Below are 23496 nucleotides of genomic sequence, written 5' to 3'. Positions count from 1 at the left end.
TCTATTCTTAAACAGAAGAACTCCATATTGGAAGATTCATCTATATACTTGTGTAGTTTATTAATGAACAAGATCTTATATGTGATAGGTGACTCCCCTTTATAACAAATAATTCTTTGGATAAATTACAATTTACCTACCTATAGTTAGACTGAAATTTAAGTTGCCTACTTGTAGAAATTTGACACTTTACCCACCTGAGATTTTACCGAAATTTAAGTTGCTTGTGTGTGGTTTGAAATACTATAATGCAAGTGTTCTGCTGGAACTTTTTTAATCTTATATATATATATATATATATTTTTTTTTTTTTTGTGTTTTTGGAGGGGAAAGACATAAAAGTGGAGAAAAATAATATATTTAACCATGTTTTTAATAAGTCTAACTAAGTTAACCTTAGGTGGGTAAAGACCAAGGTTTTGAAACCAAACCGAACCGTATAGTCCGACCGGGATAACCGGAAACCATCCACCAAAACGGTTCTTTTAACCTCAAAAACCGGCATATATGAAAAACTTAGTAAACCGTGCGAACTGCAGTTCAACCTCATGAGTTTAAATACCGTGAATGGTTGTCACGGTTCTCGCAGTTCAGTTGATTCAGAGTTTTTTTTTTTTTGTTTTTTTTTTTTTGGTATTTACAGGCTCAGCCATTGATGAAGCTTCAACCTCAGACATTGAGCTCGCACCACTATTTGTTCTTATTCTTCTTTTTAGTCTCGCTCGCCTTCTCTCTTTGCGTTTTTGCCGACTGCTTTTTTGCATTTTCTCTTTCTCTGCGTTTCGTTTGTTGTTTCTGCAGTTTTCTTCCTCTTGCGTTTTTCCTCTGAACTCTTGAGTCTTCTGTAGGGATGGCAAAATGTACTCGACCCGGGGTACCCGGCTCGGCCTGACCCTAATGGGTTGAGTTTTACCCGACCCGTTTAACATTAGGGTCGGGTCTGAGATTTAATTAAAAAACCCGAAGCGGGTTCGGGTCGGGTCTGGGTATTAGGCATACCCGGCCCGAACCCGACCCGTATATATAATATTAAAAAAAAAAAAACCCTAAGTATAAATAGTCATTTTTCACCATCAGACCCATTCTCTCACCCTCTCATTCTCTCCCAAGCCGCCTCCCATTCTCTCCCTCACCCTCCCCCTCGCTCTCACTCTCACTCTCAGTCTCACTTCGCCGGCGCCGTTGCTCCTTGCACCTCACCTCACCGGCGTCGCTCCGTTCTTCACCTCGCCAGGCCGAACCCCAAATCACCAAATCACCAGGTCTTTCCTCCCTCCCTCCTTCAGCTTGCCGCAGCCTGCAGACGTCGCTGCTCTTCCCCACCTCGCCAGGCCCTCCTCCACCTCACAAGGCCGCAACTCTCTCATCTCCCTCACCTTGTTGTGGCTTTTGCAATGAAAATCGTTCTTTTTTTTTTTTTTTTTTTTTTGAAAGGATGAAAATCGTTCTTTTTGTTCAAAGAATCAAATTTGTAATATTTAGTTTTAGTGCTATTTTGGTTGAATAGGATCGGCTTGTTTGATTTGATTTTGTAGGGTCTTATTGTTCAGACCTAGGGTATGTATGTTAGTTCTTGTTTTTACTTTTGATGTGGGAAAATATTGTAATGAAAAAAAAAAGGGTTTCCGATCTGTTGGTTGCTGAGAAAATAATGGGTTTTGTTGGTTTCCGATTGTTCAAATTTGTTAGTTGCTGGAAAATAATGGGTTTTCTTGAGTGTTCTTTTACCCTCCTATTTGGTTGCTAAGAAAATCAATATCAGGCAAATTTTTTTTTTTTTGATTGGGCCACAAAATGGGCCTTGAAGTACCACGGCCCAACGGGGCCCGTGGAGCCCGCGGGGCCCGGCGGGGGCGGTTTCGGGCTCCGGGAAAAAAATCTGTTAAGTAAACGGGCCGGGTTCGAGCCGTGGGTCTTGGCTCGCGGGTCGGGTCCGGGTATGGAAAAACTCGGCCCGAACCCAACCCATTGCCATTCCTAGTCTTCTGGCTCTTTGAAGATGATTGACAACCTGTATTCTGTCACCCACTAAATTCATGCTGTCAACCACTCTTTTAAATTTTATTGGGTTTAATCAAATTTTTAATGGTTTATCTGGCACTCTTCCACCTTTTGTTTATTTTTTATTTTTAAAATTTAACTAAATACATGCTGTCAAGTGTAAGTGTCAACTACTCTTTTCAAAACTTTATTGGGCTTTGTTCTTTATTTAATCAATTTCTTAATGCTTTATCCGGCCACTCTTCTCACTTTTGTATATTTTTTATTTTAAAAATTTTCATAAATAGTTGAATATTCAAATGGCCTTTGACATAAAACAATTTATTGAATAGTCAAATGGGCTTGGGCATATCTTGAGATAATTTAGACATAAGTTTTCATAAAAAGATTAAAAGAGTACAATATAGTTTTATCAAAAAAATATTTATTTTTGCTTAAAATTTAATATTTCTTATTTGCCTTATGAAAGTTATGACAAATAAGTTTTATTTATTTTTGTAAGAAACAATGTGTAGTTGTGTATTGTAACTTAGAGGCTTGTTTAAGCATTTTTACTTTGTACTTTTATGGACTGATTGAGTAATTCATATTTATGTTTGCTAAGGATTTGACATTTCTTATTTGTCTTGAAAGTTATGATGTAAAAAATATTTGAAAGATAGATCTCTAAATAAATTAGACTATTTTAGTTAATTTTTCTATTTTTTTTATTAATTTAATGTTTTTATATATATTTAAAATAATTATTAAATTAATTATAACGTTATCACGGTTCGACCCCGGTTCAACCTCGGTTCGACCTCAAAAATCTTGAATCTCTTTCTTTTACGGTTCAATGAACGGTCCGGGTCTGAAAACCTTGGTAAAGACTAAAGAGTCAAATTTCAAACCACAGATAAACAACTTAAATTTCGGCCAAACCACAGGTGGGTAAATTATAATTTGCCCTAATTCTTTCCACACTCAGCCAAAAAACAATTATTTCACAACTTAATCCAAACAAATGAAAAGTTCTACTATATATGTAGTATATCATTTTGAAAGTAAACAAAAAAGAAAAAAAAGAAAAGAAATATATATATATATATATATAGAGAGAGAGAGAGAGAGAGAGAGAGAGAGAGAGAGAGAGAGAGAGAGAGTAACCGTGAACGGTTGCACGGTTCTCATGGTTTAGTTGATTCAGAGTTTTTTTTTTTTTTTTTTTTGGTACTTATAGGCTCAGCCATTGATGAAGCTTCAACCTCAGACATTAGATCTCACCACTATTTGTTCTTATTCTTCTTTTCAGTCTCACTCGCCTTCTCTCTCTGCGTTTTTGCTGACTACTTTTCTGCATTTTCTCTTTCTCTGCGTTTCATTTGTTGTTTCTGCAGTTTTCTTCCTCCTGCGTTTTTCCTCTGAACTCTAGAGTCTTCTGGCTCTTTGAAGATGATTGACAACCTGTATTCTGTCACCCACTAAATTCATGCTATCAACCACTCTTTTAAATTTTATTGGTTTAATCAATTTTTTAATGGTTTATCTGGCACTCTTCTACCTTTTGTTTATTTTTTATTTTTAAAATTTAACTAAATACATGTGTCTGTCAACCACTCTTTTCAAAACTTTATTGAGCTTTGTTCTTTATTTAATCAATTTCTTAATGCTTTATCCGGCCATTTTTCTAACTTTTGGATATTTTTTATTTTAAAATTTTTATAAATAGTTGAATATTCAAATGGCCTTTGACATAAAACAATTTATTGAATAGTCAAATGGGCTTGAGCATATCTTGAGATAATTTAGACATAAGTTTTCATAAAAAGATTAAAAAAGTACAATATAGTTTTATCAAAAAAATATTTATTTTTTCTTAAAATTTAATATTTCTTATCTGTCTTATGAAAGTTATGACAAATAAGTTTTATGTATTTTTGTAAGAAACAATGTGTAGTTGTGTATTGTAACTTAGAGGCTTGTTTATGCATTTTTACTTTGTATTCTTATGGATTGATTGAGTAATTCATATTTATGTTTGCTAAGGATTTGACATTTCTTATTTGTCTTGAAAGTTATGATGTAAAAAAATATTTGAAAGATAGATCTCTAAATGAATTAGACTATTTTAGTTAATTTTTCTATTTTTTATTAATTTAATGTTTTTATATATATTTAAAATAATTATTAAATTAATTATGATGTCATCACGGTTTCGACCTCAGTTCGACCTCAAAAACCTTGAACCTCTCCCTTTTACGGTTCAATAAACGTCCGAGTCTGAAAACCTTGATTAGAAGTTGTACTTGCAAACTATTTATATTTTGCTTCATTTTATAAGAACGTTGAAGGATAAATTGTTTTTTGACATCCTATTTTATACTATCTTTCTTTATATACATAGTATCATTTCTATCTAATTTACAACTATTATTCATATATTTTTCTTAATATAAAAATTGAGTGGCAACTGTTTAGAAAATTTAAGGCTTAAAGACTTAATCGAAACTACCTTGACTAGATTTTGCCCATATTGTTCCATGTTTTAATGGTTTCAAATTTTAATGGATCCTCCCCAATTTTACATATCTGCACGAGATTTTGTGGAGATTTTGTGAAAAGAACTTCATGCTTAATTTATCTTGTTCACTAGCACGTGTACATACTATGGATGTTTTTGTTTACTTTTTTTGGGACAATATTTAGAGAGTCATTACAAAAAAAAGATTGTTTTTATAATCAATGGTGTTATTTTATAAGACAGCCTTATATATATATATATATATTGCCTTAATTTGGGGTCTAGACTTTCTTCTCAAACATGTTACAACTATACATATTCATAGCTGCACTTTTCATTTCTATTTCTTTTAATGTCATCACCTTCTATAACAAGAATGGGTAATTCTCAATTCTGAATTTGCATTATTGGAGGTGAGCCATGTTGTTTCTACAAGCCTCAAATAACAATTGTAAATACCATTAAAACTCTTGCTAAGGTTCTTTGAGCTCATCCATGTTGAATGGCTAACCATGAAAGTGTCAGTGGGATCATGGGCAAGTTAAGATTTATTTTGTGTATGGTATTCTATGTCCTACTTTTTTGAAATTGCTAAATATCATGATTTCATTAGACTTTCAACCTTGTTTTCAAATGTTTCTACGGAACATGGCTTAAGTTTGGTCTCTTAAGGAGGCAATCCTATATCTCACCAATATGTCTTCTCATAGGTTCACGTGCCAACAACATGAACAAAGGGACCAAGAAAGAAAAATCCAACAAATTATTAAAGATATTAGGTAGTCCTCCTATCATCCTATGTTGTTCTAGTAATTGTTTCAAACTTTGGTTTGGTGCTTATTACTATTTGAATGTGCTCATTAGGGAGTTCAAGGAGGCAAATAAGGTAGATAAAGTGGTAGTGCTATGGACGGCTAACACAGAGAGATACAATAATGTGNGGAAAAAAGATTCCTACAATTTTACCCCACATAATAAAATGCTTTTTGACCTAGCTCTATTAAGTTGAACAATATTTCTTTTATCTTTTAGAGAAAGGTATAAAAACATACTAATTAAAAGTAATTATGCATTTTCTTTTAGTTTGCTAGTTGCATTTTGGAAAAATGTAACCCTTTTCTTAACATTCCACTCGTGACTTGACAACTCATGGTAGATCAGGATTATTCAAACACTATGCCAAATGACAATGAAATAAGAAAAATGGGAAACCAATTGGGAAAATGTTGTGTATGTGGAAGAGAGAGAGAGAGAGAGAGAGAGAGAGAGAGAGAAGAGAGAAGAGAGAGAGAGAGAGAGAGAGAGAGAAGAGAGAGAGAGAGAAGAGAGAGAGAGAGAGAGAGTCTAGTGTACACAGTGGCAGAGTCAAGATTTTAGTCTGAAGGGGGCAAAATTAAAAGAAAATATTAAAAGTGAAATTAATTTAAAAAAATATCAATCAATAATAATAACAAAATAAATAAACAATTGTAAGAAAAGATGAATATATTTCATATTATTAAAATAAATAAATAAAAATAATCAATTAATAGTCATAGCTACTATGCATTTTACAAATTGATGTGGTAAAATGTGATTAGTATTACTTAAACAATATAATGAATATATGTTTGAAATTATTTTTTGTGACTGGTAACATGCTAATTTGTAAGACATAAGTAGTAAAATTTGTAATATTTCTAGTATCACTTAATAATAAATTCACAGTGAAAATTGTGAAAAATAATGATATTAAATAAAAAAGAATAAAAATAGTGAAATAGGTGTAAAACGTGGGACAGTCAAAAGCTATTGTATAAGAATACTGAAATTGGTGAAAAGGTAATACGCTTTTTTTTTTTTTTTGGTGTTAGAGTCATTTTCAAGTGAGTCATTTTTTTCAATTTTTTCTATGTGAGTGAGTAACTACTTTAGATTTAGAATAGTACTAAATATGCAAGAAATTTTAGGAGTCCGGGGGCAGGTGCTCATTATTCACTCTCACTCACTATAGAAAAGCGGCAATTCTCATAGGTGCCACTGTCTCTAGGATCGAAAACCTCTCTATTTTTCCGCGAAAGCTGAACCTCCCACCACATCACCCAACAAAACCCAGTTCTTGAAGAAGACCAAGACCAAGACCAAGACCAAGAACAAGAACAAGAACAAGTTGCATCCAATAGTCGGCCTTTTCCTTTCTGTTTTTTTCGTCATGCAAAGAGTAATCTTTTTCTTCTCTTCTTCTTCTTCTTTATTTTATTTTTTTATTTTATGATTAGATACTAAAACTGAAGTCCAAGAATTGTAGCCAACTGAGTGTGGCAACTAGTAAGCCAAAAAGGCGGAATGAAAACAGAGAGAAAGACTCTGATTAATACTGCTAAAATATTTCAAGCTCACAAAACTAATACATTAGAGCATAGCTTAGACTAAATCAAGCTAGAACCTTTCTAGAAATTCTATCTAACAGTTATTTTATTTGAAAAAAGAATAAATCTTTATAAAACTAGATTTTTCATTTTGCTTTAAGATAAATAATAATGAATTTTCTTATAAAGTTTAGCAAGAGATAAATGAGGTATTCACAATTTGTTCACTTGTTAAGTTCTTTCTTTGATACATATACTTGAGAATCCTATTTAAAACCCCAAAATTCAGTATTGATACATTTTACCTTAATAATAAAATTATTTTAGGAATTCTTTCCAATGGCGCTAACACAGAGAGATACAATAATGTGATTGTGGGGATAAATGACACAGAAGAGAACCTCTTAGCTTCTGTGGAGAAGAATGAGGCTAAGATATCTCCTCCCACCTTGTATGTCTTGACTTGTGTTTATGAAAATATTCCTTTCATCAATGGACGCCTTGGAACACTTTTGTTCCAAGTTTTTAAGCTCATTAGTTTTTTTCCTTTTTTTCTTGTTAAGTTAAGTTCATTGTAAACAAGTTTGTAATGTTGCTTTTATCATTTTCAGGACTGATTGACTTGGCTATTAAGAGGAACAGTTTGATGTGCTTGGTGTTCGAGGACTTTTTTGTGTACAAAGAACTATATTTGAACAACCGCATTTTTTGCAAGTGTTAAAGGATATTTTTAAACACTTTGGAACTTTTTTAATTATGTTATTAACTTAATTTGAGCGGTTGTTTTATTCAAAGGACCACATCCTTTTTTGTTAATCTTATGATGATGGTTATAGACAATGTTATGTATTTAATGTTAGGTTCTAAAGATTTAGGAATTTATGTATTTAGAACTCTAATATGTAATGTTGACAAACCATGATCAAAACAAGTTGTTTAGTCTTGTTTAGGCTTGCTCAAAAGTTGTGTCTTTTACGTAAAATTGGAATCGAGCTGATGCAGAAGTTACTATGCACTTCGGCCTCGCTCGATCAATCAAATATCGGGCAGATTTTTTTTTTTCTGCAGAATTCCAACTCAGCCCAAGCCCATTAAGGATTAGGGTTTCAGATCTAATTCTTCTAGTATATAAAGAAAACCCTAGTCACATTTTTAGAGTAGTTCAGGTTGCTCATATTGCTGTTTGTGTGAATCTCTTGTGAGATTTGAGAGGAGCTTTCCTTCACACAAGCTTAGGATTATCAAGGAGGAGATTTCTCCAAGAACTTGATGATCATTCAATTGTTGCCATAAGAACTTAAAGATACACAAGCGGGAGTGCTTGTACTTGCTAGAGAATCCAAGAAAGAAGGAGTCTGTGGTCTCGGAGTTTGCACGTGGTTGTGTCAGTAAGTTTCTACTAGTGGGTAGCAATAGGATGTTAGTGGTTTAAGTCACTATTGTAAAACTTCGATTCTTTCATAATGGATTCAAGTTTACCTTGAGGATAACTAGGTTAAATCCTCCCCAGGTTTTTTACCAATTTGGTTTTCGTAGGTCATCATATCATTGTGTTATTTATTTTTCCGTTGCTATACATGATATGATTGTTTGATTGTGATAACCTAGATCTAGAATTTGGACTAAGTAATAACTTGGTTTGTTAACTAGGTTAATCCAATTGTGTTTTAAGGGGTCTAAAAACAAACATTTGATAATATATTTCTATGTTAATATTATGTTAGTTTGGAGACAATTGTGATGTTGTTAATTAGTTGCATTTGAGGTATTGTGTTAGTAGAGCTAAAACTAATACAGGTTCTTTGTAACAGGTCTGTGAACAATTTATCAGCAAAAAGAGGTTTTCAAACCTAGTGGGGAAAAAAAAATTAACCTATAGTGGTGGTCAAAAAGCACCACTACAAGGTGCATTTGTTTTGTTTTACAAGAAGTCCTATAGCGGCACTTATCGCCTGCCGCTAAAGGTTGTCACATATAACGGCACTTCTCACCGGCCGCTAAAGGTTGTCATATATAGCTGCACTTCTCACCCACCACTACAAGCGCAATTAGTTCATTTTAATTGATGCCCTATAGCAGCGCCATGTGCCTACTACTACATGTTGACACCTATAATGGTGCACCTAGCCCGCCACTAAAAGTCAACTGACCCAAACTCTAACCTTATATGGGTGCAATTTTGGCAATAAACCAAAACCACCACTAAAATATGCATATACAGCAGCACTTTTTGTTACCGCCGCAATAGAACCCGCTACTAAAGGTATTTTTGAGCTTTAGCAACGCTTTTGGCCCGCCGCAATTGCCCGTTTTTCTTGTAGTGTTGTGTTTGTAAGTTCTACAAGAGTTAGTTTTAGATTTAGGGCTTAAATATATTGCAAACTTTCATTCTATTATAGTGGATTTGTTTACCTTGAGGATAGCCAGGTTAAATCCTCCCCAGTTTTTTACCTTGAAACAATTGATTTCATTGGCTTTCTTGGGTCATCATATTACTGGCTTCTTTACTTTTCTGCACTAAGTAATATGTTTTCATGTGTTTAACCTAGATCTCACAATTAACCGAAGTAAATACTTGGCTAATTCATTAGATTAAACTAATCTGCTTTCAAGGGATCTAAACAAACAAACATATAATTATTATTTTATTTTTATTGATGTGATAATATAAGCTACTTGAAGATAGGGATGGTAATTTTTCCCATTTTGCTTGAACCACTCCCCCCTGCTTCGTCCCGCGCAGATTTTCCCCACCCCGTAAAAGTGAAAGGGCAGGGATGGGGCGAGATTTTAGCCCCGCACCATGGGGTGGAGTGGGGATGAATTTAAACTTTTTAGACCCATCCCGCCCCACTCCGCCCTATCCCCACCCTACCTCGCGTTGATAAGGGTTAAATTGTAAATTTTTCATACCCTAAATCCCTACTATTTAAACAAACATATTTTTAGCTTATTTTATTATACCTTACATGGTTCTCTGCCTCTTTTTTCTTTCTAGCAAGGTTGGAAATAAGGTACAAATTTTAACGTTTTCTTCTATCTTTATTAGAAACAAATTTATATACTATTAAATTATTTATTTTGTACTATGACATTTTTGTTTTTATTGTGATATTGTCTTATTAAACACTTGGATAATATTATTTAGTTTTTGCTAAAAGATAGTTTGATTTGATGGGATAAATTTATTTTTAATTTCAAGTATGATTTTACTAATGAAACTGGATTTATTAAAAAAAATTGTAATAGTTGTAAGTAAATCAACAAGAAGTAGAGTGTTACGGGGTGGGGCAGGGCTTCATGGGACCCCAAGGAGCGGGGATGGGGCAACAAATTTTTTTCCCGTCATGTGGGGTGGGTTGGGAATGGGGCAGGACAAAACCACGTGGGCCAGAGACAAAGACCCCATCCTTTAGCCCTGCCCCGCCCCACCCCACCTATTGCCATCCCTAATAGAAGATACAATAGATTATCAATCTCACACATCACCCACTTTAACAAGTGTATCTAGTTGAGGACAATTTTGTATTTATTTATGTTATTTAGCTATCCCTAATAATTGAGCTTGCTTGACATAACTTGGAGCAATTGCAAATCCTTAAAAAACGCATAGCCGGATTAAGGTTATTCGTGTCCTTTCTAGATTGGTGGATATCTGAAGAAACTTTTCTACTAATTACTTCCTAATTTGGCTACATGAATTTTGTTTTCACTTTCATTTTCCAGTCCACCTTCACGCAAGTGCCTTATAGTTATCGTCTACAAATTTGTAATACAGGCAATCTTCTTAAGACCCTTGATACTCCTAGGATTTTCATTCTCCTATCTTTTATGCCAAAAAGAAGTTGTGCATTCCTTGTATACAAACATGTTTGACACTTTTTATGGTTACAACGGCTGAGAAAAGATTTGAACCTTAAATATTTCTCTCAAAAATATCAAAAGTTGTCAATCAATGGAACTACAAAGCTTCAAGCATGTTTACCATGTCTTAAATAAAATATCCTTTCCCCAATCTAATTTGTCCAAAAAAAATAATTAATAACACTAGTAAGTTGCCCGTGCAATGCACGGATAATGTTGTATAATATTTTATGTAATTTTTTTTTTAAGAATATTGTACATATATTATAGCATATTTGATATAAAACTTTGTTAGTAATGACTTCATTATAAGAAGAAACAATTATAAATTGTATACACATATCCATTATAATTATTCTGTTCTACTAATGAGCAATAAAAAAAAAATAGCTTTGGAGTAATATTGTATGATAAAAGTTGATAAAATCATGTTAATTCATTACATATTATTTATCTTTATTATGTGACATAATAAAGAGTTTCATTGCGAAATCTTTTTTTCTTTTTTTTTTTGGTTTCTTCAATGCTTTGTTTTTTGTGATATGGCGACGCTTGTAAAGCTTGTTGAGGGGTATGTTATCATCATTTATTTCTTCATCTTCAATGTTTCAAGTTTGGTCCGTCCCTATTTGTTCAATTTTTTATCTTTTATCACTTTTTACTTTTTTGCATCATTTCTGTTGATCACTAATTATGAATTGAAAATGGAAGATTCTTGACTAATCTTGCAAAATTTGGACTTGCAGATATGTTGTCGCTAAGATTTTTTTTAGGTATTTTCATTCATATTAAATTTCAAATTGTTATTTACATCAATCTAAAAGTGATGTGACATTTTTTGTAAATGTTTTTAAAATTTTTTGTTAGTTTAGGAATAGTGTAGCAAACGAATTAATATAGCACACTGGATTGTGTCTATTTTTTTTTTCTTCCATACCTTTTTGTCATTTTGAGGCGCATCAAAAATCTTAGCAACTATGCAAATTTAAAATTCATCCTTTAGATTGAATTCATTCAAACGAAATAGGAAAATGTATTTTCTTCAGTTCATGTGAGATTCCTACTCCAATATCAATCTGCATATGGGGAATTTTATGTATATTATGATCAATAGTTTTACAATAATTAAAATAAGTTGCATCACTGTTTGTTTTTCAGTAAAATCACTTGCAAATTTATTTAGGATTTTTTCAACATCTCGATCAAATATCACAAAAGTTGTTTTGTCAGTCGTATCAAAAAATTCAATTTGAATTGTATATGAAGTTGTTTGCAATTGTATAGTAGTTATAGTGAGATGAATATGTTATAAATATTTGGAGAGTATGTCGTTAATGTGAGTGCCTCTAACCTTGGGATAGGGAGATTTTTTTTTTTTTTTTTTTGTTTCAAATTTTGCACACCAAAATGATCCTGATTGTAGTTTGACCTTCCTTCCACAAAGCATGCATGAAATGCAATACCAACCTATCATTGTATCAATGTTGCTTATTGTTGCAATACAACAGTAATTCACATCTTGCAATGAAATTTGAAGTTAATATTTATTTTTATTTTTAATGTAAATGATGAGTATGATGTATTATTATTTTTTTCATGTAAATGATGAGTGTAATTTGAAATGATTAACAAACTTGTTTCATAGTGCCCCATTCAATGCATTTGATCTCTGTTATTGTCTTCATATTGTTTAAAAATAAATCCTCATATGAAAATTGTTTTGTAAGTATTTTTGGTATTTCTTGTATAGGATAATGTTTTTGACCATTCGTATCATTGAAGTTTTTTTAAAGAAAATATTATGTAAATGGTATTTGTGAGATAGTATATGCTATTTGTCAGACTTTTTTTATTATCAATAATTTTAAAAATATGCACTTGTCAGTTATTTCAACAACCTTAGGAATCTCAAGATTTATTTATATTTTTGTTGCACTGGTCAATGACAAAGAGAATTTGCCTACATAAATTGCATAGAACAATTTTTCATGAGGAAGACATGTTTTCATGAAAATGAGATTTTCTAGAAGTGGGTAAGAGTTTTGGCCTTGATCTACAAGTGGGACCTAGGTCATAATATGTAAGATAATAACTGGGCTTGAGATTTTCACAAGGTTTGATCTATTTTTAAAATGTAGTCCATTTTGTAAAGAATAACATTTGTTCTAATTGTCAAGAGCGACCCATATTTTAAATAACCGTAAAAATAAGTTACTATGATCTATTCGGTAAGAGTTAAAAAACTTAATGAAAAGAGGTTAAGCTAAATGCAAAATTAGAGCGCCACATGACAGAAGCTTATGCACTCTCACATGAGGGTTCTGCTTGAGGTAGGATAATTTGTCGTTACAGAGGAAATGACAAAATTTAACTCCTTTTCGCATATCAACTCAAATAGACTTTTTGAGGTAAGATAATTATCCTACCTGATTTCTATTCAATGACCCTAATTGGATTTTCTTCATTTCACTTGAAATGAATTGAAATGGAAATAGCCAATTTTAATTAAGGTTCTGTTTTAAAGTTTAACAATGTACAAAATATCACATCATTTAAACTTTAAAAAAATTACATGACATTGAATATTCCTTTTAAATTAATAATATTTAATTTATATCATAAAATAGATCTAGATAAAATGGAGAGAATCTTAACATTGAATAACTGTACTTGCACCAACAAATGAAGATGTTAGGGATATATTTTATGTAACTGGCTATTTCTTTGACAAAATGCACTTTACTTGTAATTGGGTAGATCTAGGATGGGTTAAGTACTTCAAGAAACAAGTGTTCAAGTTAAGTATCGAAGCCATGCAAGTCTAACCAAGAAACAAGTGAAGAAAGTGTTGTTCATTAAAGCTCAACAAAAGTCTAAACAGAATCCTTTCTATCGAGATTTAATGTTAAAACTCAACACAAGCTGTATCTGTCGAGAATTACAAAATCATATTTTTCAGATCTGATTACACGCATATTCCTATGTATTTGTGTAGGGTTTCTTTTCTCTCAACCCTAGACATATATAAGGATTATTTTAAAGGCTGTCGCACGTGCATTGTGTGACTAGAGGCAGAAATTGCTCTAATTCATCATTCTCTCTGAAGAAGCTACTACGTCTTTATGCCAAGGGTTTTGTGACCAAGGAACTTCCTAATCTTCATTGTTGATAAACTGAAGAACTTTGCAGCCAACAATCTTCTTCAAGTTGGTGAGTTAGTCACATACTGGGATCCATACATCATTGGTTAGTCACATACAGGGATTCATGCATTGAACGGAGAGATTGCCACTACAATACAAGTCTAATTGGGTATTGGGGTAAGGGTTCAACTGTAGGTTGGTATTTTGGGATAGGCCAAAGGGTTTGGTAAAATTTCTTATACTTGTAACCGCTTGTGATTGATAATAGTGGATTCTCGAGAGTGGTGACCTTAAATTCACTCGGTGGGGTTTTGTCTTGATGGTTTTCCCCATTTGTAAACAAATCACCTGTGTCAAATTTATTTTCCGCTGTATTTAGTAATTTAGTGATTTGTTTATGCTACCACGCTATTACATGTAATTTGACTAATTAATTAACTTGGGTAATTAATTAATTTGTAAGGGGTCAATTCATTTTAACCCAACAAAAAAGGTATGGGCTACCAAGCTTTTAAAATTACTCAATTGTTTTCTTATTAAATAATATGTAATTAAGGCCTAAATATGTCTCCAAGAGCCTTGAAATTCAATTGATTTGCAAATTTTGGTATTTCTAAGAGAGATATCCGAGGTTCAAATTCCCCAAGCCCAAACTATCAATGTACAAAAAAGAAGACCTAAATATGTCACTCTAGTTATTTTAACTTTCTCATGCCACATGAACACTAATTTTTTTTCCCAGTAATATTATATTGGATTGATCATGAAAGCAAGTTAAACTTTTTTTTTTCCCCTATAATGCTACAGATACAATAATTATGCTCACAAATTTTTTTACCATTTGCTAAGATAGTTCACAGTGATTTGTTAGTGATTTTCTATGGTTTTAAAAACCGGTACGGTCAAAGAACCAGTTTTGGTCTCGATTCTTGGTTTTATTCAGTTTTGGGACTTTTACAAGACCAAATTGGTGCCTAGTTGAACCAATTGAACCGGCTAGTCCAATCCGATTTTTAGAACTATGAATTTCATATTGACCCACCATTGACATCATTTTCTATAATTTACAACTTGCATCTTCAGTAGTTTTGTAAAACAAATTAGAAAGAGAAGTTTTACATCAATTTTTATTTTCCCCTAGAAGAAAGGAGATGTTAGAGTTTCTGTGGATGGGTGTAAAATGATCTTTGTTTTCTTTGTCAATCATGAATATAACATCATTTCTATTGTGAGGACACATGTTCATTAGTGGCTCTCATAAGTAGAACAAAAAAACTCTCATGTTAGCTCTACCCATAGTTGAGTATACGCTTTATGGTAGTGAATGAAGTGATTGTGCACATCCATAGTTGCACTAAAAGTAGTCTGTACACACCTTAAACTAAGCGCTACTATAATCCGAGCAATTGATGGAATCAAAAGAAAGTATACCATGAGATCAATTTGACAATAGAAATCGGACCTACCATAGCGAAAATCCAACTAAAGAATATGAAAATCTGGGTCTCTAGTTTACAAATGAAGTAAATAACCCTTGCAAGCAATAATATTACGGTGTTATACATGACATACAAACTTTAACCTATTTACTATGCCAACGCAATTAACATCTTCATTGATTTTGAAAGTTCAATAGTGCGAAACACTATAGCTTGTTTAAACCCCCAATTTTGAACTTATAGCTAAATTACTTTTAACCTATTCAACTAAGTGCAAAATAAGAGTAATTAATGCGCAATTAACCTGGACTACTACCTAGTGCATATGCATATATAAACAATAAGCAAATATAAAGCACAATTAGTAAGGGAAGAGAGATGCAAACACAAGATAACACCGAGACGTGTTATCAAAAAGAAAACCGAAGTACTAGACGAAAAACTTCTCCATGGCCCTCCAAGCCAAAATGATCCATGAGTGAATAAAGTTGGATTACAAGGATATCAAGAAGATCCTCCAAGCCTAATCTACCCACTGTACTTGAACCCTCCAAGTTCCAGCTCTTAACGAACTTCACCGAGTTCTACAATTAGCTCCAAATTGCATCTGTACGGCACCAAGCCCCCAAGACCGTCTGGGCCTTAGGCCCAAGCTCCACAGGGTGGCCCGTGGTTACTAACTCTCTTGTCAGAAGCTGGGATGAAGGCCCATAAGGGACACAAATGCGTGCCTCGTGACCTTGTGGTTAGCCCAAAACCTCGGTCGTTAAAAAACTGGCTCAAGGCTCCGCAACAATGGAATGTGACCGGCAAATCTCATTGCCACCGAAGAACGACCTCACAGGAAAACCATATCTCGGATGCCCTGTAAAGCTCTAAGAAACGCCGCCTCCGAGCGTCCACCTCCAATAGGAACTGGTTCCAAAGCCACTCCCACCAAACATCCACCTAAAGAAAACAGCATTGGACCCTTGAAACCACTAACTGCAAAAGTAATCATAGTACCCCACTAATTGGAATGCTATAAATAAGAGAAGTTGGAGAAGAAGAGGGGGTTGGTTGTCGAGAGGTTCTAAAAGAAATAGAGATTAGGAAAGGAGTGATACAGAAAGCAAGGGAGTGAGAGAGAGAGAGAGAGAGAGAGAGAGAGAGAGAGAGAGAGTGAAAACTCATCGAGTCACTGGGCCGAGAATGCCCAAAGTAGGAAATCCAAAGCCCACATTACAAGTAAGTTGTCAGCCCAGGTGAGTCCAAGCCCAACAACCTCATCTAGGCGCGCACAGCATCCACTATAGAATGGCTTCTTCCAATGCTTCCCTCATGCACCAAAACAACTCCTAACAGTCAGATTGGGTGAGGTATGTGTTTGTGTTAAAAACCTCTCAAGGATTTGTAATTAGAGAGGTAGGAGTAGACGAAAATTAAGAGAAATGTGTAGATGATTGTGGGTTTACAATCTCTAACTCTCAAGTGTATTTTTAGGGTTTTCTCTCTAAGATTCTCCTTACAATTTCATGGATAATGTGGACTTTTATAGTGTGGGTAAACAAATGAGTCAAGTACACTAAAACAGGCTGGCAATGCATTGCGCAGGTCATCTCGCGAGTTGCCATAGCCGCGAGATACCTCTTGGCACTTAACTCTTTAGCTTCCAACATATGCTTCTCATGTGGCCTTTTACGGGTTGTCCACTCACAAGCCAGTCACGAGCAAGTTGTGAGTTGTCTTTTCTTCACAGTTCTTCACCAAATTTCACACACTCAACCCTTACATTAAATCCCACAAATATACAAGGAAATGATTGACTAAATATGAAAGCTCAAATTTGTGCTAAAACACAAGAGCTTGTTCAAACCCCCCAATAAATAATTATGACTAGATTGTTTTTACTCTAACTTAGACTAAATGCAAAACAAGAGTAAATAAGCACAATGAACTGATAACACTATCCTAAACCATATTCATCCATCATCAACAATAAAATGAAAGGTTAAAGAGTAATGAAGAGAGATGTAAACACAAGTTAACACTGAGACGTGTTATCGAAGAGGAAACCGAAAAACTCAACGAAAAACCTCTCCGTGGCCCTCCAAGTCGAAATCAATCCATTAGAGAATAAAGTTGGAGTACACGGATAACAAAAAAACCCTTTAAGCCTAGTCTACCCCATGTACTTGAGCCCTCCAAGCTCCTACTACCAACGGACTTCTCGGAGTCTTGTCTTCTCTAGCTTTCCAGATCCCGCAATTCAGCTCGATTTCATCCACCAATGAATGGCTCCTTTCAATGCTTCCCAATAGCACCAAAATCTCACTTAACACTCAAAATATGTGTGGTAAGTATTTGGGCTAGCAACCTCTCAAAGATCTAGAGATTGAGAGGTAGGAGTTGAGGAAAACCCCAAAGAAATGTGTAGATGATTGTGGGTATAACAATCTCTAACTCTCAAATGTATTTTCTATGGTTTTCTCTCTGAAAAGCACTCCTTACAATTTGTGGGTAATAAGAGTATATATAATGTGGGTAAAGACTTGGTAAAGCAAAATACAAATTTTTGCCAAACAGAAACTATCGTGGGTCCTTCGCAGGTTGGCCATTCTCGCAAGACAGTCACAAAATTGACAGCCTGGCACAACTCTTCATCTTCCAATCATGTGCTCCATATGTGGCTTCTTCGCAAGTTGCTTCTCGCGAGACAATCACGAAATCCGCTTATTCAACTTTTGAAACTTGATTCTTCATCAATCTCTCACACTCATCCCTTACAAATAAACCCACATACATACCGGGAAAATGATTGAAGAAATTACAATCAAATTTGGTACAGAATTAAAGCCCACACAATATAGTTGGAAATCACAACTTTACAAAATACAATAAAATTTGACACTGAATTAATGCCAACAAAACATAATTGAAAATTACAACATTCCAGATTTTATCAACATATGATTTATAAAGTGTATATTAAACCCAAAATCCATAACAAAGTAACCCTTGTTATAAAGAACTTGCAAACATGGTTTTATTTAGATACACATGTGCGTAATTAAGTCACTAATATTAAACGTTGCCAATCTATTTTGCTCTGGCAATTAACATTTCCACTGATCTTTATCAATGGTTTAATATTACATGACTATTTGATCACCAAACCATTTCAGGTACAACCAGCAGGACCAAACCCAACTCTCCCTCCTGCAACATCATACACCACCTCCAACCTTCTCTGCTGCACATTCCCAAAAATCCCAACAGAATCATTATCACTGTTTCCAGCAAAAGCCAAACAAACCTGCGAGATTTTTTGAGCGAGAATTATCCCCGACACATCTAAATCCACCTTCACATTACCACTAAACAAAAAGCTTATCTTTGGAATCGAAACTGTCTTGTATTTGCTAAGATCATAACATGTATCAAGCAACGAAAACCCACTTGTCAAAGGGTAACTCTTCATTTTAGCCTTAAACGCCGCCTTCAAGGCGCTATAAGCATCATGCGGCAAACGTGTTATGACAGTCCCAGAATCGATAACGGTGCCTGCATTCGAAAAAACTGAGGTTGCAATTGATAACTTCTTTCCACCTACTGTGATCCCAAGTGTGTTGAGGCCGTAAAATGAGGTATTTTCAGTGAGTTTCGAAAAGGGGGTGAATTTAATGGCACTTGAAGAACTAGCAGTTTTTCCAAACGTGAGGTGACCAGTAGCGCTAGAAGTTGAAGGAAGGCAATAAGAGAAGACACGGTTGTATTTTGTTGCGGTTTGTTGGATTAAGGAAAGTGGGTTGCGACCGAGACCAAGTAATCCTGCTGCACCACTGAAGAGACCTTGGTTGTTCTCGCCACAGCCGAATAAGAAATTTTTGAACACATCTGATGGTGTTAAGGTTAGCTTCTCTTTGCCGAAAAATCCCACAGAAAATGATTTATCGCCGTATTGTATGCGGTATACACATGTCGAGGAACTGCAACGTGGTGAGTTTCCTGCATTATCACAAATTTTTTTATAATAATTATTGTTCTAATGTTATATTTTTTTGTATGTGTACTAATAAATATTATTATTTATTTAAAAAAAATTATTTTTCTTTTACATTCGTTAATGTACACTTTTTTTTTAATTATTCTATTTATATAGATTGCAGAAATAAAAAGTAGTATTAATTTATTATTGGACTTTCATTCACAAAAATACTTTCCGAATTTACACTTTTCAGTTTTCACTCTTGTTAGCTTTTGACCAAAAAAAAAATAACTAGTTTANACTCTTCTATTTTTTTGGTAAAGATTAATAATTCGAAAAGGAAGATAAACGTGAGGATTTTTTTTATTTTATAAAAAAATAAAACAGTAACGTATAGGCTTTAAAAATGTTCAGTCCAAACAGGAAAAGCCCCTTAAATAGTAGTATACATAATATAAATATTAAATAATAAAATATTTCTTAGAAAATGATAGTTAGGCTGTATGACTATGTTTAGATAAGACACAATTAATTTTTGGTATAGTATCGGATCAAATCCTAGATTTTTTATTCCAATATAATTGTCGCTATGTCTATGGTTACCTACAAATAAAGGTCTCAAAATTATCAAATACCTGTGGCAAAAGAGAGTTGAGAGCACACAGATGAGCTACACGAAATATTTGAATAAGTCGATGATTTAGATGGATCAAAGGTTGGTTCCTTTTGTTGGTAGCATTTTAAGCAAGGTCGGCATTGAGTCCAAGTAATGTCGCTGCCAGTATCAAATATGAGTGTTAAGTCCCTTTTTGGAGTGCCAAGACCAATGGTCACAACGTAGTTGCTCGAGCCAATGGTGCTACCAGACTTGGCTGGGATGGTAGTGGCCTTTGATGCACGTAAACCATTAAGACCTAGCTTTTTTGAGAGCCTGGCGTGAATTGAATTGACCCTGGATTGGTCTTGTTCGAGGATTTCAGTCATAGTGGGTGCTTTAACTTTGTCTTGGTTGAGTTGGGAGCATGGGCCATGTTTGTCTACCACTGTTAAGGATGCCCTTTTATTAGAACCTGCATTTTAATTCGACATCGATTAGAATTGTTTTGACATATAAACAAATTCATACAACTGTCAATTATTGTATGTTTTCACCAAACACAACTAAAATAAAATTGTTTATTCAGGAAAAGGTAACAATAAGTGGCTAACCAAAAGAATACATGCCAAATTTCAATGAAATGGATTGACCAATTCACACGCTCATAGGATTTTTTTTTTTTTTTTTTTTTTTTTTTGGGGGGGTTATGAAGAAAAAGATAATAGGACGATTATCCAAGAGCCCGTGACAGCCAAAAAAATTCCCAATTTGACAAAAAAATTTAGGGCCTATGATTTGTCAACACAAATTTTACTTACTTTTGTCCTCTCACCCATCTAGAAAAAATGAAATCTGAATAGGGCAGGCATAATTAGGTCCATTCCCATAGTGATTAGATGGGTCATCAATGGATTCTTGCTAGCCATCAGGTCATTAGTTTCAAAAGAGAAATCTTTTAGGTGTGGAAAAGAATTTTTATCTTATGATTACACCATTTATCATAATATTTGTCACAATTTAATAAAATTGTCAACGGCGAGAGGTAGACAATTACTTTTATAAAAACCAATTGTTTTTCATTAAATAAATAAATAAAAACTTTTGTTTTTTCAATTATAATTTGGAAAGGGAGATGGAGGGGTAAAATGAAAAGGAGAGGGACCGGTCAAACCTACGGGAGATAGGGGAGATGTTAAGGGCTAGTGGGCTAGAAGCCCATTGACTCAACAACGCGTATATCTGTTAACTTCCCATGACAGCTCTACTTGTCATAGTTTTAAAATTCGGACCGAACCGTACGGTCAGACCCGATTAATCGAGAACCGTCTACTTAAACGGTTCTTCTACTTTCAAAACCCACTCTATACAAAAATTCAGTAAACCGTGCGAACCGAAGTCGAACCACCCAAGTTTGAGTACCATGACCGGGTCTCACGGTTCACACCAAAGCTTCAAAAAGCAAAAAAAAAAAAAACGAGTTCATTAGTTCATCTCCAGTGAAACTGAGTTGTTATCCCTCATTCTCAACCCCAAATTTGAAATTGCAATCCCCAAACACACTAATAGATCCACATAAAATGAAATGAAAAGCACAAACCTTTTTTCCTTCTTCCTCATCTGCATTTTCCTTCTTCCTCTTTTCCGTTTTGCTCCTTTTTGCTTCTTCTATCACCAGACACCGATCACTAGTACCCAAAACCAAAAGCCAAGTTTTTTTTTTCTTTTTCAATGAGTGTCTATCACTCTGGCAATGGCTGGCAGGCACTACCCTTTCCCCATGTGAAGAGTTTGACACGTGGCTACCTCTTCACCTTTCATTTAGTTTGTAAATGTTTTTTAAACTTATTTGATTTGATTGCTTCTACCTACGGTAAAATCCCACCAATTCCCACAAATTTACTTACTGCCTTTGTACTGTCAATGTAAATGTAACTGTAGATTAAAAAATGCACAAAACACGTGCATATATTTATAAAAAGTATACAATATTATACATATTTACATGAAAGTGTACAATGGTGTAAATATTTATTTAATTTATAATGCAAAATCTTGCTTTGATAGTATATTATAAATAAATATTTTTCTTTTCTCTTTTTATTATTATTATTATTATTTTGTTTAACAATTGATAATATAGCGTTATTTTTTGAAACACTATAATGAAAGTTGTGATATGAAAAATATATTTGAAAGATGATCTTTATATTTATTTGGTTTATTTTAGTTAAATTTTCTATTTATACTGATTTAATATATTTATTTATATTAAAATAATTATTAAATTAATTATGACGTCATCTCAATTCGATCTCAGTTTGATCTTGGTTCAATCTCAAAAATCTTGAACCTTTCTCTTTTACGGTTCAATGAATAGTCTGGGTTTAAAAACTTTGCTCCTTGAGTGATATGTCTGACATAATCAAACTCGTAAAAATGAATGTGAAATAACGAGTGTATAAAGGTGAACGTAAGAGTATAAAAGCCCGGAATTAGAATAGGTCGAGTGCTCCCGTGCATTGTAACATTGAACCTATTGAAATTTTGACTATTATCAACCCTTGCCCCCTATTGCAATAGTCACATCCGCTTTGTAGGACCACCTAACAATCATAGCCTTTCATGACACACCATAAAATGCCATCTCAAAGCCGCCAAGTGATTATTAAATCACTACCTAGCTGTGGCAAAAATATTTTGCTCTTTTCTCAATTGCCCCATGAGAAGGATACCTCAGCACCTCTTGTAGTGTTTTGACTACTGAGCTTCTACTCTCACCAGCCCTCTTCTCCCATTTTTACTTTTAAAAAATATAAATAACAATCCCAAAACTCTATGGAAATAAATGCCAATCCTATTTACCAAATAATGTCCTCTAACATTTTGTGAAAGAAAAAGTTTTACTATAAGTATTGCTCATTGGCAATTTGTTTCTAAACCTACCCACACTTCTTTTGCTCAAGTAGGTTTCTCAAACTTACAAGAATCTAATAAATAATAAATTATAAGACATTAAGACTGAAATAAAATAACTTATAAGAGTTGGAATGACTATAATAATAGTAGCATTACGAGAATCTAGAGAGAGAGAGAGAGAGAGAGAGAAATGAAAGTTGTATGAGAAACCTTTGGTAGAAGGGCTGCAAGTAGTTGACCGTATTAGAGAGCTGACATTAAGGGTATGCATATGAGTAAGATGTTCGCTTTCCAACTCTCTTGGTTGAAGGGCAAATCCCAGGTTGTCCAGAGTGCAAAGAAAAACAAGAACGCTAAATAAGAGAAACCTAAGGAAGGAAGCGGTGGGAGTGGCCATTGTTTATATCCTTAGCTACTACGTTGCTATCATACTAAAATGTGCGCTCTTAAGAGTCTTTCTTGACCTTAATATTCATAGGCTTATTGGTGATAGATGCAAATCAAAATCATGCAATAGATCACCAATTTTTCGGAGTCAGCCACTTCAACATATACAAGCGTATTAACTTTACTTGAAGACTTCTTTTTTTTCTTTTCTTTTTTTCCATAAACGGGATTAATGGATTATTATTAACAGCAAATCTAGAAGTCCACAAGAAAAAATCAAACAAACCGTGAGCTACACGAACACAAACAGCAAGTATTTTTTTTTTTTTTTTT

At 33.9% G+C, this 23496-nt stretch overlaps 1 protein-coding gene across 3 annotated transcripts; it reads right to left on the bottom strand.

Moving 5' to 3' along the window:
• Positions 1–18106: 18106 nt before the first annotated feature.
• On the bottom strand, positions 18107–23214 carry LOC112039174 (aspartyl protease family protein At5g10770). Of its 3 annotated transcripts, none has more exons than XM_024072026.2 (3): positions 22987–23214; positions 19898–20332; positions 18107–19282 (listed from the first exon to the last, which is right to left on the bottom strand). In XM_024072026.2, exons 1-3 carry the CDS (start codon positions 23171–23173, stop codon positions 18456–18458), a joined length of 1449 nt encoding a protein of 482 aa, XP_023927794.2. In that variant the 5' UTR covers positions 23174–23214; the 3' UTR covers positions 18107–18455. The 3 variants fall into 3 exon arrangements, with proteins under 3 accessions (XP_023927794.2, XP_023927795.2, XP_065619026.1); XM_024072027.2 differs by lacking the exon at positions 22987–23214 and adding an exon at positions 21458–21777 and having other exon boundaries at positions 18109–19282; XM_065762954.1 differs by lacking the exon at positions 22987–23214 and adding an exon at positions 21036–21440 and having other exon boundaries at positions 18109–19282.
• Between the last annotated feature and the right edge of the window lie 282 nt (positions 23215–23496).

This window comes from Quercus suber, unplaced genomic scaffold (genome assembly GCF_002906115.3).
Source record: "Quercus suber isolate HL8 unplaced genomic scaffold, Cork oak 2.0 scaffold_483, whole genome shotgun sequence".
NCBI lineage: Eukaryota > Viridiplantae > Streptophyta > Magnoliopsida > Fagales > Fagaceae > Quercus > Quercus suber.
Note: the sequence above shows the minus strand (reverse complement) of the source record. Positions and strands in the feature narration are given on the sequence as shown.